General features: G+C 39.9%; 3 protein-coding genes across 4 annotated transcripts; 2 read left to right on the top strand and 1 right to left on the bottom strand.

Moving 5' to 3' along the window:
* Positions 1-1,990: 1,990 nt before the first annotated feature.
* On the top strand, positions 1,991-4,307 carry LOC306973544 (gap junction alpha-9 protein-like). The gene is made up of 2 exons (XM_079570466.1): positions 1,991-2,003; positions 2,099-4,307. The coding sequence occupies exon 2, from the start codon at positions 2,230-2,232 to the stop codon at positions 3,724-3,726; it is 1,497 nt and encodes a 498-aa protein (XP_079426592.1). The 5' UTR covers positions 1,991-2,003; positions 2,099-2,229; the 3' UTR covers positions 3,727-4,307.
* Positions 4,308-4,992: 685 nt separating this feature from the next.
* On the bottom strand, positions 4,993-6,219 carry mycbp (MYC binding protein). Its single transcript, XM_079571522.1, has 5 exons — positions 6,083-6,219; positions 5,837-5,912; positions 5,707-5,755; positions 5,323-5,452; positions 4,993-5,254 (listed from the first exon to the last, which is right to left on the bottom strand). The coding sequence occupies exons 1-5, from the start codon at positions 6,095-6,097 to the stop codon at positions 5,210-5,212; spliced, it is 315 nt and encodes a 104-aa protein (XP_079427648.1). The 5' UTR covers positions 6,098-6,219; the 3' UTR covers positions 4,993-5,209.
* A 3,323-nt stretch (positions 6,220-9,542) lies between these two features.
* On the top strand, positions 9,543-16,943 carry LOC306974321 (sialin). 2 transcript variants are annotated; one of them, XM_079571515.1, is made up of 11 exons: positions 9,543-9,614; positions 9,707-9,808; positions 12,783-13,003; positions 13,377-13,610; positions 13,719-13,893; positions 14,023-14,141; positions 14,239-14,400; positions 14,554-14,686; positions 14,783-14,930; positions 15,979-16,069; positions 16,469-16,943. In XM_079571515.1, exons 2-11 carry the CDS (start codon positions 9,724-9,726, stop codon positions 16,634-16,636), a joined length of 1,536 nt encoding a protein of 511 aa, XP_079427641.1. In that variant the 5' UTR covers positions 9,543-9,614; positions 9,707-9,723; the 3' UTR covers positions 16,637-16,943. The 2 variants fall into 2 exon arrangements, with proteins under 2 accessions (XP_079427641.1, XP_079427640.1); XM_079571514.1 differs by having other exon boundaries at positions 9,704-9,808.
* Positions 16,944-18,018: the final 1,075 nt, after the last annotated feature.

Genomic DNA, 18,018 nt, shown 5'->3' with positions numbered 1-18,018 from the left:
CCCAGAAACGAACAACAAAATATTCTTAACATAATCTGTGCAGTTTGTACAACAATATAACAGTTACTTATAGACTGGGTTGCCAGGTTGAACAATCTAAAACACATTAAATTTAACAAAAGGACAAATGCTAATATTTTGTAAAGCTTGAATTTTGATTTTCAACTCTGTCCATTTGTAGAAGTCAACTGTTGCAGAACGCTATTACAAACATGCCAGCAGCAATACCTGTTTTGTAATTGTTATTGGAAAAAATGAAAGAGGAAGGCAGTAATTTAATGTTAGTTGTGGTCCAAACTCACTGTCGCAAAAATGCTGGAAAACTAGCCTGAGAGTTCATGAAACTGACACAAATGTTTGGTAATTAGATGGACAGTGTTTGTCTGAGTATAAAATATTCTAAAGGATAAAACATAATTTGTTCCACAAGAGAAAAAGAATCTGGTATAGTGCCTTTAATGCTCAACTAGACATCCACAATTTTATTAACAGAAAAAAAAAAAATAACACATCTAACCCTAGGACACAATTGCCGGGTGTTTTCTGCTGCGTTTATCTGAGTGTCATCTGTCCTGGGTCTCTGGGCTTCAGGATTGTCTTTAAGATGGCCTGGGTGTTTTCCTAATCTGAAACACACTTTTTCCTACAGACACATGTTTGGGTGATTTTGATTTTCACCCAGCGATAGTGATGAAGGTTAGTGTATTTAATCAGACAATCTTGTTCCCTTTCAAGGTTGACATTCAGGGCTGTCACATTTATTTTGTGACTTCAACGACAACTTTGCTCCAGTCGCAGAGTTCGTGTCTCTGGCCTCCCAGCACGGAAGTAACACATAGTTATTTTAGTCAGCTGGTCATCAACACCCATTCAAAATATGACATATTTTGTTTCTCTCTCCTGTGGCTGTTTGTGTCAAGGACACTGAGGCTTCACCAGAGAAGTCTCACATATCCCAGGAATGTGTGGACCAAAAAACAAGTTTCCATCTTCATTATTTTATTTTTTAGGATTTTTTTGTTCCCAAATTCCTCATTTTCCATTAATTTTGAAGCATTTTTATCTGGTCCTCTCGTGACGCTTTATTTTATTAGACATGATACAGTTGAATATTGAAGAACGCTGCTCAAATGTGTCATGTATTGTTATGATAGATTTTGATGACAAGGACTTTTTATCAGGTGTATTATCTCGGGTTAAAATCATCCGGCGTTAGCGATGGTGTTGATGAATTTGAGCGATAGTGTTCTAGGGTTTTGGAAACCTGTACATCACCACGATGAGCTGGTGATGAAACAGCAATGAAAACAATGCTGCTTGTATTTAATTCTATTTATAGAGGGAAATGTTACGCAACATGGCTTTAAACTTACTGAAACTGGGAATATCTAGACATATACAAGTCAAATCTAAACATAAATACTGATCTAGAGTTTTTTCTAACTCGTTAAAATAATCTAATTGATAACACATTTTATTGTACATGTTTATGACCGATTGATCAGACTGACAATGACACCCATTTCTTTACAAAGATCATCTCAGTCCAGGGTCCCATGGGTTCAGCCAGAGTGACAAAGCCAGGCGAGTATTGAAAAGTGTTACCTCTGATGACAGGACGTCCCATCCAGAGCCGGCCATGCAACGATATCGACCCCTGCTCACAAACCCAACTCTACAGTCAACAGGCAGCAACAAATGACCGACGGATACGCTTTGTTTTTTTAATCAAGGGAAAATGTTTTGAAATGAGAAAAATGCTGGTTTAGGATGGACTTGTCTATGGTGGAGGCCTATTAAAGCAAAGTTCACAAGTAAGATGAGAGGTAAGTGATGAAACTTTTGAGTATAGCATGTTATTTGGTCATTTCTTCAGTTCTTGTGTTAAGTTTTTGGCTTTTTTTTTATCTTGCCAGTCAGTGGAGATTAAAAGTTTTGACTGACATGAACCTACACTAGTCCTAAAACATGTAAGAACAAGTAAATTGATGCATGAATAAACAGTTTTCTGCTTTACTATTAGCTATAGTTTTTATTTGTAGCACTACTGAAAAACTAAAACCGTGTTGGATCTTCTCTGGTTATGTCTGTGTTTTAGCTACTAAACAGCCAAGGTCAGGGATGGCTTCCTTTTAAGTGGCGCAACCATATTTGATTAAAAGAAAGCAAAAGGTGATCATCAATTTATTATTTTTTTGCCTTTCTTACAGAGCCCTACTAAACTAAACCATGGGAGACTGGAATTTCCTTGGAGGGATTTTGGAAGAGGTCCATATCCACTCCACGATGGTCGGGAAGATATGGCTGACCATTCTGTTCATATTTCGGATGTTAGTTTTAGGCGTCGCTGCTGAGGACGTATGGAACGATGAGCAATCAGACTTCATCTGCAACACGGACCAGCCCGGGTGTCGAAATGTCTGCTATGATCTGGCGTTCCCCATCTCCCTCATCCGCTATTGGGTCCTTCAGGTGATCTTTGTGTCCTCGCCTTCCCTGGTTTACATGGGGCACGCCATATACCAGCTGCGTGCGTTGGAAAAGGAGCGCCACTGCAAGAAAGTAGCTCTGAGACGCGAGTTAGAAGCAGTAGACGGCGAGATGGTCGAAGTTCGAAGGAGGATCGAGAAAGAGATGAGGCAGTTGGAGCAAAGCAAACTCAACAAAGCTCCGCTGAGGGGGTCTCTTTTGTGCACGTATGTGGCACATATCGTGACCAGGTCTATTGTGGAGATGAGCTTCATGTCTGGGCAATACATTCTCTACGGGCATCGCTTAAGTCCGCTCTACAAGTGCGAACGTGACCCCTGTCCTAATGTCGTTGACTGCTTCGTGTCTCGACCAACTGAGAAGACTGTTTTTATGATGTTCATGCAAGTTATAGCCTGCATTTCGCTGTTTCTAAGCCTTCTTGAGATCATGCATTTGAGTTATAAGCGGATAAAGCGGATGATTTTGGACTTTTATCCACATTTGAAGGATGATTTGGACGATTACTATGGGACTAGGTCCAAAAAGAACTCTGTGGTACAACAAGTTTGCATTGGGACATCAGTGGGACGAAAGACGACCATCCCGACAGCGCCCAGCGGGTATACCTTGTTTCTAGAAAAACAAGGCAATGGTCCAAACTACCCTCTTCTGAGCGGGTCATCAGCTTTTGTGCCCATCCAAGGCGACACAGGGGTGAAGCTTGATATCCAGAAGGAGGGCAAAGATACTGTCCCTAGTCCTACTGAGCAAAATAGTAACTCAAACAACACCAGTAGTGAGACAAGATCCCCTTCTGGTGACAAACAGGACGATCCCGAGGAAGGCTCATCGTCCCAACATGAGAATATGGACTGTCCGAGATCGGAGTACCCTACCCTTCCCGTAACAGAGGCACCGACTACTTTGCTCAGGAAGTCGCGTAGGGTTAGCCCCCCGTGGCATTGCTCCACTTTGGTAGAAGGGACAGGTTCAGATAGTGGGGATTCCTACCACGGGAATAACAACAGCATCAAGTTAAGGAGCGTGGGACCCAGAGCAAGGCTGGTGTCCAAATCAGAGCTCAGTAAAAGGTCCCAAAGCAGATCTCAAAGTCCGGACTCAGCCGGGGAGCTAAGTTCAGTGTCTCGGCATTCAAGGGAGAGTAACAGCCCATCGGCGTCATCCCCAAATCGAAGAGTGTCGGGTACGAGTAGTGCAAGCAGCAGGCGGGCACCCACGGATCTGCAAATATAAGCTCGGCATCCAAGAGGCAAGAAAGAACATTAAAGCCACAAATCTCTTCTTTTACGCACCATGAGCAGCAAGTGAGCATCTTGTCTTAAATGATAAGGACAATTGGAAAGTGTACGGATTTGACCGGGCTCAATAACGGCTTATTATAAAAAAAAGTGGTTAGTATCTAAGGTAAAGGTGAAGTGCTTCATTTGTCATTTCATGATACAAATAAAATTGCCTGGATCAGATTGAAGGTTAGCCCTGAGCCACAGCGACTGTGTGTGTGTGTAGTTGACCTGAACCACGTGTTTTGAAGGTAGGTAGGATGTTCCAAGAGGAAACCTAAGCATTCAAGGGGAGAACATGCAAACTCCACACAGAAAAGGATCCACCAGCAGGACCTTACTGGAGGCACTTGCCACCTTTTAAATCAGAAGAGAATCATTGTGATATTGTGTACAAAACACCAAGGTAAGCTAGGTCACCCAACCCAAAAGTCAATAGTGAGTTTGCCGCATCAGGAGGCTGCTTAGATGGTCAGAATACTTTGTCCGACTACTACAGTTTATTATCTTTAGTTGAATGCATTTTATCTAGAGATGTAACCCTTCAATCACATTAAAAATGCTTATGAAGCATAAGAACAATCCCATGCTTTTACAGTGGCCAGTGTTTCAAAGGGAGAGTAACGATTCTTTTGTGCACTGCAGCTCAGTCTGAGTGATTAGGAGATGGATGGAAACGGAAAAACTGATCTATAAATGTGTATTATGTAACCAGTTACTCTGTTTCTGGACCATTGCATTTGCATTACAAAGAGGGACCATGGAGCCATGAGGGTCAGTGAAATAAATCAAAATCTTTTTATGAAACAGTTTGGCCTTACAGTTGAATTGAATACATTTTAAAAGGGGCATTATGCAACTTTCTATGTGGACAAAAAAAGTTGATTGTATTATACATTGTGCCTTTACTTTCCATCATAGTGGTCTCAAGGAAATTCCAGGATCAATTGTTTGGAAGGTTTTTACTGCTGATGGACCCTCTCACCAGAAAACCTACAAAAAAAATTGGGAGCATTGTGGAGACCACCGTGGTTAAAAGTAAAGGTGCCACGCTGACCACTCATGCAGCCACTGGCTCACTACAAGGTCAAATACGCTCAAATATCAGCGTAAAGAGTTGCATAATGCACCATTAAATTAAATAGTATATAATTTACTCTATAATAATCCCATAACTAACTTTGCAATGAAAGGCAGGGTTTGTGTGTTGATTTTATTTTATTTTTTATAAACTGATTTGTACGGGAGAATGATTTGTGTCAAATGCTGAAAAAGTATTTATTTTGAGAAGGAGATGTAGCGTCATGTTAAATAACAAAAAGAATCAGTGTTTTTGTGTTCACTGTACATCCATAATTATGTAATAAACAAACAGACTTTACAAAAAAATACTAAACTACTTTCTACTTCTTTGCGCTTTTACTCGATCACACCTGCTATTCAGTTGCCCCCTCATCAGGCGCCGGCTCATGCTGCATCAGCTGTAATACAGAAAACAAACATAAGTGCATTTGTATCATTCATGTCGGTACATTATTGAGCATCTTACTCTGTTCCTGAGGTCCTTGTTCTCCTCCATCAACACATTGCACTTCTGTTGTAAATCTGACAGCTCCATTCTCAAAGCCTCTGTGTCAGCCGGTTCTGGACCCGCAGCTCCCAGGTGAAGCTTTATAAAACTATGAGGATGGTTAAAGAAAACTGGTGATGTTGCCAATTGTCTTCTTATTAATTGAGAGTATCTTTTTTCAATCAGCTGACTTGAATTATTTATATATTGTAACTAACCACTGTTATCCATCAAAAATAGATAAAACATTGTGAATATTTACATTCTTAAAACCAAATGATAATGTCCATATTTCTAGATCCCTGGAGCCTACTTTCCACTCAGGCAGTTTACCATTTGCCAACACGCCAGACAAAAGGATACTCCAACGCATTGTTTGGTTTATCAGTCTCCTCGTACAGTGCCACCAAAACTAAAACAAAGAAGTGCATTATTACCACTCTTGACAGAGACTGCAGGCGTCGTCTTTGCTTTAACGTAAATATTTACTCACCGCTGGTCAAAGTGTCAAGAACTCCTGATTTTTCAAGATATCTTCTAAATTGTTCCCTCTTGGAGTCGTTTGAAGTCTGCGTGTTGCAAAGGAAAAGAATGAGAACAGCGCTCAAATAAGTTGGCTAGCGTTATATCCTGAGTGCATTGCAATGTAACTAAGCTAGCTGAAAATTAGCACTGTATAAAGCACATGGTAACAACAACAATGCTTTAAAATAACCGCATTCATACCGATACTACTTACTCGAAAATGGGCCATGGTTGCGTTGTAATCTTGACAGTTTTGCGCAACTAACAAACTTGTCACACGTCAATTAAAATTATTTTTTGCAGCTGGCTTGTTTGCCTTCGGAGGGATAGAGGAAGTACACCGGTTACCATAACAACGAAAGATAGACACACGGAAGTACGCATTTTTAAACAGAAAAGTCGCTTTATTTAATGGACTAAAATAGTAAATAGGTTATGGAAATTGTTGATAATATAATAATATTGATACGTTATTTCAAAAGAAAAAATGCAGATAGAAATAAAGCATACAAGTGTTGGAGGCGGGGCTACGCGTACATCACTTCCTGAAAACAGATTTACAAACAATTTGGAACGACACCCTCGCCCTGTCCTCACACAACATGCACCATCCAGGTGTTTTAGACATCTGCACTGCTTGTAGCACTCATGTGACCCACTGTTTCTCTTCTTGTCGGTCAAAAACAGCAAACACTATGGATTTCCCTTATCACCGGGTGGGTTTGTGAAAAGACCGTAAAATGAGTGTAAAAGCGTTTAGTTGTTTTATCCACTTCGTCAAGCGCGCATTAAATTAACCAATGTGGCATCCGTGACCAAGACATCGGTGTTGTAAACAGTTTTGTAAGGTAAGCTTATATCATACCTGCCATTCTTTTTTATCTCCTGAATACTTACGTTGTTATCATTATAATGCAGATTAAATGTCTTGATGTGGATTTTGTGGTGGATTTGGTTAATGTGTGGTGTGGTGGTTTATTGTGAAATGTTATCTTCTTTCCGAAGGTCAGTAAATACACGATACACTTTGTCTGTTTGCTTTTGTCAATTTGTTATTTACTTTCACCTGTGTGTATGCTTATTTAAAACACAGATGACAGGATATTTACATGTCAGAAATGTTCAAATTGTTTTCTTGTTTTTTTTCATTATAGACTACAATGAATTAGTACTTTCAGATTCCAATGGATTCCTGGTTTTAAAACTCTTTTTCAGGCAAATATGGCTGAAATCTTATGGCTGAAAGAATACTATTACTTAAATGATGACAATACATGAATTGTTAAAGAGGAATACTTCTGTGAAGATTTCACAGATGCACACGCTGCAAATCCAGTCACATGCCAAGGAAAGTATTCTGCTGAGGGTGAGCAAATACTTCAAATGAGGGCATTATATTGAGTGTCACTTTACTTTACACTACCTTGATACATTGCACCTATTTAAATTGAGTACAATGTAATGTGCTCTGTAACAATCTGTAATAACTTGTACCCGTAATGCGTACACAATGGAATAAACCTGTATTAGTACTTTGTAAATACATAATGTAATAGGGCACGAGACCCTTGGCTCGTGTCCTCGGCTCAAGGTTAGGGTTAGAGTTAGAATTATGTCTTATTACATTATGTACCTACAAACTACAAATACTTTTTATTTCGTTGTGTATCTAACCCATGGGTACAAGTTATTACACATTGTTACAGAGCACATCACATTGTACTATGTATCAAGGGTAGTGTAAAATAAAGTGTTACCTTATATTGTTGTCCAGAAAACAAATTAACTTGAGCTGTGTAGTTAAAAACCTGAGTATATATTATATTTTAGGTATTATTTGTGCCACATTAAAAGCAAATGATGTTAAATGAAATAGTTTTTGAAGAATTTGAGGTTAATGAATCCAATTACATTTTGCCAGTTGTTTGAAATACAGAGTGACTAATATATAAAGTAAAAGTATTACGCTGCCATTTAGGGGTGGGTTATTTTACTGATTTGACTTGGGTTATCTGCCTTTCCATTTCCCCCTTTGACATATTAAAACATGAAAACCTATGCAGTCGTTTCTCTCAGAAAAAAGAAAAAAAAAACTATAGGAATCGGTGGCATTAATCAATCCGGTGATCTCCATCAATCTCCATCAAGTATAATAAAATGGCAAATTTGTGAATGCAATCTAACAAATATCCAAGACTCAAGAATGTCATAACAGCAACGTAATGGACATCTTTCTTCATGCTGAAGGAGTGGCAGCTTAGTAAACCTACACTTTTACTGCTACTGATATTTTAGTAATTTAATAACTGTCAAAATACTATAATATGCGATGTCATGTGCACCTCCTCTGGGCCTGATAATGTTCACGGTCCAGATAAGCCGTTCTGTTGTCCACATTGACGCTTGTTAAGGAAGTGTGTATTGATTCAGACGCGTACCGGCACATCTCAGCTGATAATACAGATTAAAAGAGTTTACTTTTGCTTCTAAGAGATTAGGATGGTTTAGTTTAGGAGACGTTTTGTTTGCTTGAGTGATCTTCAAGTGTGTCAATATTAGTTGATCATTGATGAAAAATGTAGCTGTTTTTTCAAGTTTGGAAAAGTCCCAAGTCAGTTCAAAAACAAAACCTGTAAGTCAATGTCATGTACTGTCAACGAGACCTGTTTAACGTCTGTTTTAGGATCACAAAGGAAACCTCATTTGGCAGCAGAAGGTTTCTTGGGTTGCAATTTTATTTTTAGTTCTCTGCCATTTACATATCAGGGACAAAAGACTCTAGCACCTAGTTTATTTGCATCATGCAGCTTGGAATCGTCACATTTATAGCTGGAGTTTGATGAATGATGGCTATGTTTCCACAGGTAATGACTAACTAATAAACTAAACACTTGCTTTTACGCCATAAAAAAGTATCCTAAGCAAGTGTAAATGATCAGTTCCTCTAAATGTAGTTCCACTTTTGTAACCTAATTTTTAACCTTCAAACCATTTAGCATAAATGTGGATGGATTATGTCTTCAGGTTTAAGAAAAGGGTGTAACAATGGTAGAAAATTGCTCCACATCTTGACAAATACAGTGGGTCTGTACAGTTTCTGATAGTAGGAAACCTGTACTGACCATTTTAGCTCTTCCTCTTATTTCATGTGAAACCATTTAAGTTTCTGTAACATTAATGTGTCTCTAAAGAGCAACTGCCTCAATACTAAGTAAATGCACATTGATTTAAAAAGAAGTTGCCACCTGGATTGGTCAGGTTTGGATTCAACACTAGGTGCCCAAAGAATGAGATCAGCTAAATACCTGAACATCCTGAATGACTGGGTTTTCCCAACAATGGATTTCTTCTTCCCTGATGGCACAGGCATATCCAAGATGACAATGCCAGGATTCATCACACAAAGAGTGGATCAGGGAGCATGAGGCATCATTTTCACACATAGATTGGCCACAGTTTAATCTCATTGAGAATCTTTGGGATGTGCCGGAGAAGGCTGTGCACAGGGGTCACACTCGCCCAGCATCAATACAAGATCTTGGTGAAAAATGAATGCAACACTGGATCACGCTGGGTCTTTTGACATTGACACAAAGCTAAGCAAAGCATCGAAATATTAGAGCGTGACCTTTTCTTTGGGGGGTTCAGACAGTGTTGTAAATGTTGTGCTTTTATTTTCAGATTTCGTCAGGCATGTCTCCTCTGTCAGGATGCTGCTGATGGCTGCTGTGACCTGAATAATTCACGTATGTTTATCACAAGTATTTGCTGCACGTATCCGCTTTGTCTCCTTCCCTCTCTCATATTGAACTGTGCTTACTGTGACCTGAACCAGAAGAGTCTGAATAATCTGCGATGCCGCTCCAGAATGGCTGCTCCATCAACACGGCGCCCCCTGATGACGAGGATGACTGTGAGCCGCTCGTCCCGCCCGATGCAGGTGCGTACATGCAGGTGAACATTCTCATTTACAAGGTGCTTAAAAGGTCAAAGCCAAACGTGCTTCAGCAAGACACAAAACTTGCATAATTTTCAAAATCAGCTTGTGTAATGCTGTCTTCGTGGGCTGTGGGAAAGTTTCGAAGTGGAAATTACGAGTGCATTGTGTTGTGTTCAAGTGCTTTTGCGGTAGTAGCAAAGTGAAACATTAAAAACACGCAAGAATACGCTCTTAACAAGAACATTCCCATGAGAAAGTTGTTTAGAGACCTCTGACCTACTGCTACTCCACTTCTGCTTTTCTCCGTAAAGTTATAATCAAAATTATTGTCCAGTTTCCCAGTAGACAATACGAGATAAGGTGTAATTTCCTACTCCACAAGTGGCATTTACCATATTATGAGACCACATGAGGGAGAAGTCAAAGGAGGTCCAGTTGTGTTGGTGTAAAGGACTCTGTGTATTTCCCAAATCATAAATTGAGGCGACATGTAAATGTACATGTGGGTTTAAAAAAGTTCAAATCTTTAAACTAAATGTTCTTTCTATCTCGGTGCTCATTATTATACCAATTTCTTTATTGATATTATGTAGGTTTTCTTCAATTATTTATGGCGTAATTATAGCATTGACTTGAATGAACAGAATACATGCATCCTCTTGATGTGCGTGCCTTAAAGTGATATTTCAGGATTTTTGACATAGGGCCTCATTTCCCAGTTATCCAGAATGTTGTTGATTACTGGAGATATATATATACTATATATATATATTTTTTTTTTCATGCAGTTCTTATATTTGAAGAGTTTAGTGGTGCAAGGCTAGTGCTAGGCTAGTGCATGTCTATGGTAACTAGTAGCCTGTGTTAAAAACAGTCTGACTGGCGGAGTGATCTGTTAGGTTACCGGATCTACAGTAGTTTGTTTACCGGCATTACTACACATGGAATTCACAAAGGAGCTTTCTACAAATCAGATTTGGCAACGTTTGGAGGACTACCCCATGATTTTGAAGAGGTTTTTAATGCAGGCTACTAGCTACCATAGACATGCGCTAGCCTAGCATTAGCCTAGCACCACTAAACTCTTCAAATGTAAGGACTGCTTGAATTATATTTAAAAAAATCTCGCCAGAAATCAACAACACTCTGGATGACTAGGAAATGAGGCCCTATGTCAAAAATCCTGAAATTTCCCTTTAAACTTTTAACCCCCGCCTGAACAAAGCACATTTTCTCCAGTTTGGCTTTACGCAAATCTAAAAGCTTCCTGAAAAAAGCATAAAAATAACAAGGATGAAAACGCAACAGAAATGTGACGAAAGAGCGATAAAAACGGAAAAGCAACGGAAAAAAGTGATCGGACACACATTTCAATTATCATTCAATAAAGTGCAGCGTATCAGCATGTTAGTCAACACACAAAAGGGGATGTGATTACTTCCTATTTCTACAAAATTACACTTTTATGTTTTGGTTTTGTTTACCACAGTTACAGGGAACTGCGGAACAATGACTATATGTAATGGCAAAAAAAGAAAAAGGGCAGCGGTTGTGTTACTTCCAGATTAACGATGATGCCACCAAAAATATAACAAATCAACAGCACCACTTCTGCCTCTGCATAATGTGATTTCATTTGTGTTTCGTGAGCAGCAGTTAACTTCACTACAGCTCAGAAATGCATAAAGCAGCACTCCACTGATGAAAGGGCACATTGTCTCGTTGTAAAAATGCCACATACTGAGGGAGACTGTTGTTATGTCACTCCTGACCATCAGCTGTTCAGAATCGTCACGTGCCAAATCTGAAAAGTGACCTGTTCAGCAAGTCATCTTCTACTTCTAACATAATAAACTCATAAGAATGGGGGACTGTGGAAAGGTATAAACATAGTTAACATCATTGTCTTTAAAATTTCACTGGTTTTTATCCATTTTTGAGTTTATTTATTATTTATCCTCCTTGGGTACATGACTGAGGTAGATGTACTGTAGATGTACGGTCTCTCTTTGTATTCTGGAAACATAAACATTTCAACGTAATCCTTAATTAAAGGGACTTAGGAAGGTTTAGGAGGTTGATATTTATTATTAGGCAAGGTGAAATGAAATAAATGAGGAGGAGGTTTTGAGTATTCCTGAGGGTTCATTTGGAAGTGGGTAAGATATCGTCTACAAGATAATATTACAATTGCTCTTGGAGGTTTTGAGTATATCTCTAACCGATAAAACGTAGCAAAGAAATCTACTAAAAAAAGTAAAAAATAATCCCAAAAAAGGGTATGAAGTTTTTTTTCTGCACTTTGTAGTTCTGAATGTATACTTGCCAGCCCATTTAGCCAATTTCTGATGGTTTGCAAAAAATATCGGTTCACCATAGTTATCAAGAAAGTCCCCAAATATATTGAGATATAGTGCCTTCCTTGTTATGATAGTCGCAGTTTCGTCCTTTTTGTATGTGTTTTCATCACGTTTTTCTTGTTTTTTTGACATGTTTTTGTCACATTTTTCTGGCTTGATCATGGTTAGGCTACATCACACACACAAAAAACGAAATACGGTCAAAACTCTACATGACAAATACGTGACAAAAATGAGACCAAAAAGGGACTTAGAAACAGTATTGTGATGAAAACATGATCAAAATGCAACAAAAACATGGTAACAAAAACAGGGAAGAAGCTTAGATCAGTTTTGTAGGTCTCAGCTTTCCGATACTCTGGCCTTAAAAGCTCCAGTTGAGAAGCTTTCGGATTTGGGTAAAGCCGAACTGGAGAAAATGTGCTCGGTTAAGGCAAGGGTTAAGGGGTTGAGTGATCACTGATTGGGAAAAAAAAAGAAATGTCTTTTTAAATGTGCTTGACTTACTCTCAGTTTGGATTCTTTGAATGGCTCGAACTTGGACTCGACCTGAGCGTGTTTGGATGGGTCTACTGTAACACATTTTTAACCCCTCGTGTCACTCTCTCCTTCAGTCCCGCCGCGGTGCTGCTCGGCCCGTCTCAACCTGGCCGTGCTCATGTTCCTCGGCTTCTCTGTGGTCTACGGTCTGCGCGTCAACCTCAGTGTGGCCATGGTTGCCATGACGAACAACACCGACCCGGACCCGCCGACCAACATCTCCAACTCTTCCAAACACGTGTGTCCTCTGCCCGGGAACAACCCCAACGATACGGGCTTCACACAGCCCGAAGGGGTAATGACACTGCAACAAAGCATTCAGTAATACATTTAAGTCGTGTGGGGGTGTTTTTTAGGGTTCATACATGGTTAAGCTCAATTTAGGCCTGTTTTAGACACTTTTTGATTTGATTTTGAGTATACCTGATAGTGCATGGGCAGAGAAACATTTCATGGGGTGGTACTTGGTGTGAAAAGTTTGAGAATCACTAACAAAGCACGTTTTTGTGTGACATTGCGTTATACAGTTTCACCACAAGAGGGCTCTGCTTTTCTTGCAATAGCCAAAACTTTTAACAGTGCCCTCCCCAATATGTTGAATACCTGTTTTGTTTTGGCACATTCAAGACCATAATGACTGACTTTTTGTGTGTCTCTCTCTCTACCAGGTGCCTGTTTACACCTGGGACTCAGAGATCCAGGGCTGGCTGTTGGGGGCCTTCTTCTTTGGATACCTCCTCACTCAGATCCCGGGGGGTTACCTGGCGGGACACTATGGAGGGACCAAATTTCTGGGGTTAGGGGTTCTATGCACTGCTGCTCTGACTATGCTCACGCCTCTGGCCGCGCAATGGGGCCCCAGGTGGCTGTTTGCTCTCAGGGCACTGGAGGGGTTTGGGGAGGTAAGGGATTCAGTCAAAGTTATGTCCAAATATGGGCCAATTCCGTGTTATTCAATGTGAAAGACCAAAGTGTTGAGTTATAACAGGTTTATTTGTGCATTTACACAGGGCGTGACGTTCCCGGCCATGATGGCGATCTGGGCTCGCTGGGCTCCTCCACTGGAGCGCTCTAGACTCATGACCTTCTCCGGATCTGGGGCAAACTTCGGGGCGTTTCTCGCGCTACCTCTGACCGGCTTAATCTGTGAGACGCTGGGCTGGCCCGCCGTCTTCTACCTCTGCGGTGAGTGACTGCAGCTCCGTCCACCCCTCAGTTACTCTCACGTTCTCACAGGCCTTGCATTGATACACACAGTGACGGCTTTAATCGTCAGCAGCAGTTTACTTAAACCCCAGTATGCCTGTGTTTCAGGGGGAGGAGGGTGTCTGTGGGCCGTGCTCTGGTTCGCCTTTGTTTCAGACGACCCTCGCACTCACAAACGCATCAGTGAAGAGGAGAAAGAGTACATTATCAACTCCATAGGACCTCAGGTATTACCATAAAGTAAAAACCAGGATATCCATCTCAAACGTAAAAAGGTTTATGTATTTTATTATCATATTTTGTTCTCTTTCTGATTTCTTCCAGGGCACAGGGCACGGCTGGAAGGTGCCTGTGTTGTCGATGTTGACGTCTGTTCCTCTTTGGGCCATTATTGTCACTCAGATGTGCTCAAACTGGTCTTATTACACTCTGATGACTTCACTGCCCGCTTATATGGACAAAATCCTGCACTTTGACCTGCAGTCGGTAAGAAGCGGCTTTGAATTTTAATCACTGTATAATTATATGTATTTGTGCTGCATTTGAATACACTACAATGGCACCATGATCACAATAATGGCCAAGAAATATAATGAAATATTTGACCTGTAACTCTTCTTTCTTTTCTTCTTTTCACAGAATGGTTTCCTGTCCGCGCTGCCGTACCTCGGGGGCTGGCTGTTCTCGATTCTCGCTGGATTTGTGGCCGACAGAGTCATCGAGCGGAGAGTCTTCAGTGTCACCGTCACACGCAAAATCTTCACCGCCGTCGGTAAAACAGACCTACAACTCTTCTCACCGCGCAATATGCTACGGCTCAAGCCAATTTCATAATATTTGCTGTCTCTCTCTCTCTCTTTCCCTGCAGGGACGGTGCTGCCCTCAGTCTGCCTGGTGTGTGTGTGTTATGTTGGCTGCAGTCACGTCTGGACGGTGCTCTTTCTGACACTCTCCACCACCACGGGAGGAATCAGCGCCGCCGGGGTCTACATGAACCAGATAGACATCGCCCCTCGGTACCTTTGGCTACTAATTACTGCTCATTCCTGGTCCAGAATATTTTTTCTTCTCGCTTGGACGATTCTGCCCTACATAAAGATTCATTGGATTTATTTAACCTTAAAACAGCCAAGAGAGATTTGACCAGGATCTACATGTAAAGCTGTAAATAGAGTCCCAAGATCATAACGTTGAATGTTGATAATGATTTTGAACATCTCTGTATAAATTAATGGAGGGTAAAGTGGATATTTTAAACTCCTTCAGTAAAAACACACAACATATTTGAAGAATAACACAACAAAAAGAACAACATAAAGCACAGTGCTACCGGGGCGTTGTTGAGGACAGTGACTGCAGATGCTTTGAAGGATTTCTTGTAGATGTTTCTGTATCTGTATCTTCTGCTTGATGTTAGCAGAGAGAAGGAGTGTTGCAGAGGGTGGGTGGCGTCTTCAGTGATGAGGGTGGCTTTCCTCCGCACTGATCGCCTGTACGGTTCACAGAGTGGGGTCTGAGGGGTTTGGGTGGTGTTTCTAGCCTGATATACTCTTCTATTGAGTTTAGTTTTGTGTTTGAGGGTGAGAAATTTGAACCAGGAAGAGATATTGTATGTGAAGATGGATTCAGAGAGTGAAGAGTACACTAAAGATAAAATGTCTTTGTTAATATTAAAAGATCTCAACTTTCTGAGGAGGTGGAGGCGCTGTTGAGTCTGTATGAGGTCCTAAAACAGTTTGCTCTTTATTTCTGTCCCCAAATATTTAAAACAGTCCACCTGCTTTACCTGCTGGCCACGGATGAGAAGGGGCTGGTATAGTTCCACTGAGCCCTCCTTCCCTGTGGCTCCACAACTTCTTTGTTTTGGAGATATTTAGCTCGCTGCGCAAATCCACAGACCAAAGTATGGACTTGCTGCTGGTATTGTGCCAGGGTCTGTGTGTCTTTGAGGCGTGCCACCAAAGCCATATAGTCTGCATACAGGAAATGTTTTTGTTTTTGTTTTATTTCCCAATCAAATGATGTCACAATATATTATTTTCATCTTTTTTATTGTCTTTTTAGCTATGCAGGATTTCTTCTTGGAATCACCAACACTTTTGGGACCATTCCTGGTGTTGTTGCACCAATTGTCACCGGATTCTTCACTGAAGACGTGAGTAACTAATGAGTAACTTCTCCCTGCTTTCTTATGGTTTTGAGCTTTTATCAGTGAGCCAACAACATCAAAAACATAAAACATAAGACTTTTATTCATACATAACAGTAATTGAGTATCCTATGTGCTTGTACCGCCCAACTCTCAAAAGCTGAGACGGTTTTTACTTACACTTACTCCAGCACTTGGCACTATACCTACACCTTTTTTTCCCAAGCAATGGAAATGCATGTATTTTGTCCTCCTTTAGTATATTGTAAACTCAGAAATACACTGTACATCTAATTTAAACGCATTTGAATCAATTTCATGAACTCTCAGGCGAGTTTTGTATTATTTCGGTGACAGTGACCTTTTTTGTTCTGTTGTTCAACCACCTTTACCTGCCGTTCTCAGCACTCTCTGGACGGCTGGAGATGGGTGTTCTGGCTGGCCGCTGGGATCCAACTCAGTGGAGCCGTGATCTACACTATATTCGGCAGCGGCAAACTGCAGAAATGGGCCATGACTGATGAGGACATGGCAGAGGCCGAGAGGAAGAGGGCAAGATCTATATGTACATGAAGAAAACCAGCAGCACTTTTAGTCCAAGCTCAGTAATTGAACAGAAAGCCTTTCAAATTATTCAGAATTCAGAATGCATTTATCAATATTGTATCAGCATTTTTATAAGTTGCAATCCATTTACTTAGCCGGAAAACTTTCTTTATGTTAGAATTATAGAGAAAAGTTCCATCTGTGCTGGGTATTTAGTTTACTCTGTGATATACTGACAACCCAGTGCAGATGACAACTTGAATAATCCTTCTCTACAACAACTCCTCTGAGGTTGACAGTTTATTCAAATTTATTTTTAAATGCCTAACTTGGTCCATTGGACTATTTTTAAGATTTTAAGATTATTATTATTATTATTATTATTATTATTATTATTATTATTGTTTTTATTATTATTATATGGATCTATAATTCCGTTAAAAAAATTATGACAAAATATAAGAAACCAATGCAGTGCCTCAAATTATTCTTTTCATGTTTACAGAAGAACACAGTCCTCTGGCATCACAGATAACAGATCATATTGCCTTAACTTAATTAGAATATTGTAATAACTCGGACAAATGTTTGCACAAAACACAAAAGTTTTAAAGGTATTTTAATGTATTCATGAACCAAAAATGCATCATCAGGTGTTTTGTGTCTTTTTTTGTGTGTGTACATTTTTATGATATTTTTCAATCCAATCTTTGTTGAAGTAACGCACAACAGCTGTATAATTTTGAGAGAAAAAAATGAATTGTTTACTTTAAAATATGTGACCATTTTTTGAAATGTATACATGTTTTATAAGTCAATGTAAGATAATTAAACAACTATTGTTGTAACTTGTCTTTGTTGGTTTATTGCATTGGATTATCTGCAATGGACATTTTTCTGGCCCATTAGAAAATGCAATACATTTTCAGTCTTCCCAGATTATCATGATGGGTACAGGCCTGTGGGCTATTATTGAACTATGTTAACCTTTTATATTTTTCCCCGCCTTCACCAAATGTGTTTTCTCTCTGTTCGTATCAGCTTTACCCAAAACTAAAAGGTTACCTCCTATAGGCCACTGTAATGCCTCATTTGAAAGCTAAGACCTACAAAGTTCATCTAAGTGAATCTTTTTCCTCGCATTTTTGTCAGTTTAGACATTTTTTTTCATTGCTTTTTTGTTGAGTTTCCGTTTTAGTTTAGTTTAGTTTAGTTTAGTTTATTTGAGCAACAGATGCATACAGGTATAGTATACATATAACATACAGAATTTTTCACAACATAAGAGGTATTAGTGCTGCTCAAAGGGAGTAGGAAGAAGTTAGTTATAACTTATAATGCCCTACCCCTCCTTTCAGACTTACACAACTTAAACTACTGCTCACGGAAAATACATACAGTACATTTTC

Source organism: Gobius niger (assembly GCF_951799975.1).
Source record: "Gobius niger genome assembly, chromosome: 14".
NCBI classification, from domain to species: Eukaryota; Metazoa; Chordata; class Actinopteri; order Gobiiformes; family Gobiidae; genus Gobius; species Gobius niger.
Note: the sequence above shows the minus strand (reverse complement) of the source record. Positions and strands in the feature narration are given on the sequence as shown.

What these genes read in the sequence shown, in the direction of transcription:
- LOC306973544 (XM_079570466.1), top strand. Translation starts at nt 2,230, where the DNA reads ATGGGAGACTGGAATTTCCTTGGAGGGATTTTGGAAGAGGTCCATATC.
- mycbp (XM_079571522.1), bottom strand. An exon ending in TCTTGACACTTTGACCAGCG is followed by an intron (nt 5,756 to 5,836) that starts GTGAGTAAATAT and finishes TCTTTGTTTTAG; the next exon opens with TTTTGGTGGCACTGTACGAG. An exon ending in ACAAGGACCTCAGGAACAGA is followed by an intron (nt 5,255 to 5,322) that starts GTAAGATGCTCA and finishes TCTGTATTACAG; the next exon opens with CTGATGCAGCATGAGCCGGC.
- LOC306974321 (XM_079571515.1), top strand. Translation starts at nt 9,724, where the DNA reads ATGCCGCTCCAGAATGGCTGCTCCATCAACACGGCGCCCCCTGATGAC. An exon ending in CAGATAGACATCGCCCCTCG is followed by an intron (nt 14,931 to 15,978) that starts GTACCTTTGGCT and finishes TTGTCTTTTTAG; the next exon opens with CTATGCAGGATTTCTTCTTG. An exon ending in CCGGATTCTTCACTGAAGAC is followed by an intron (nt 16,070 to 16,468) that starts GTGAGTAACTAA and finishes TGCCGTTCTCAG; the next exon opens with CACTCTCTGGACGGCTGGAG.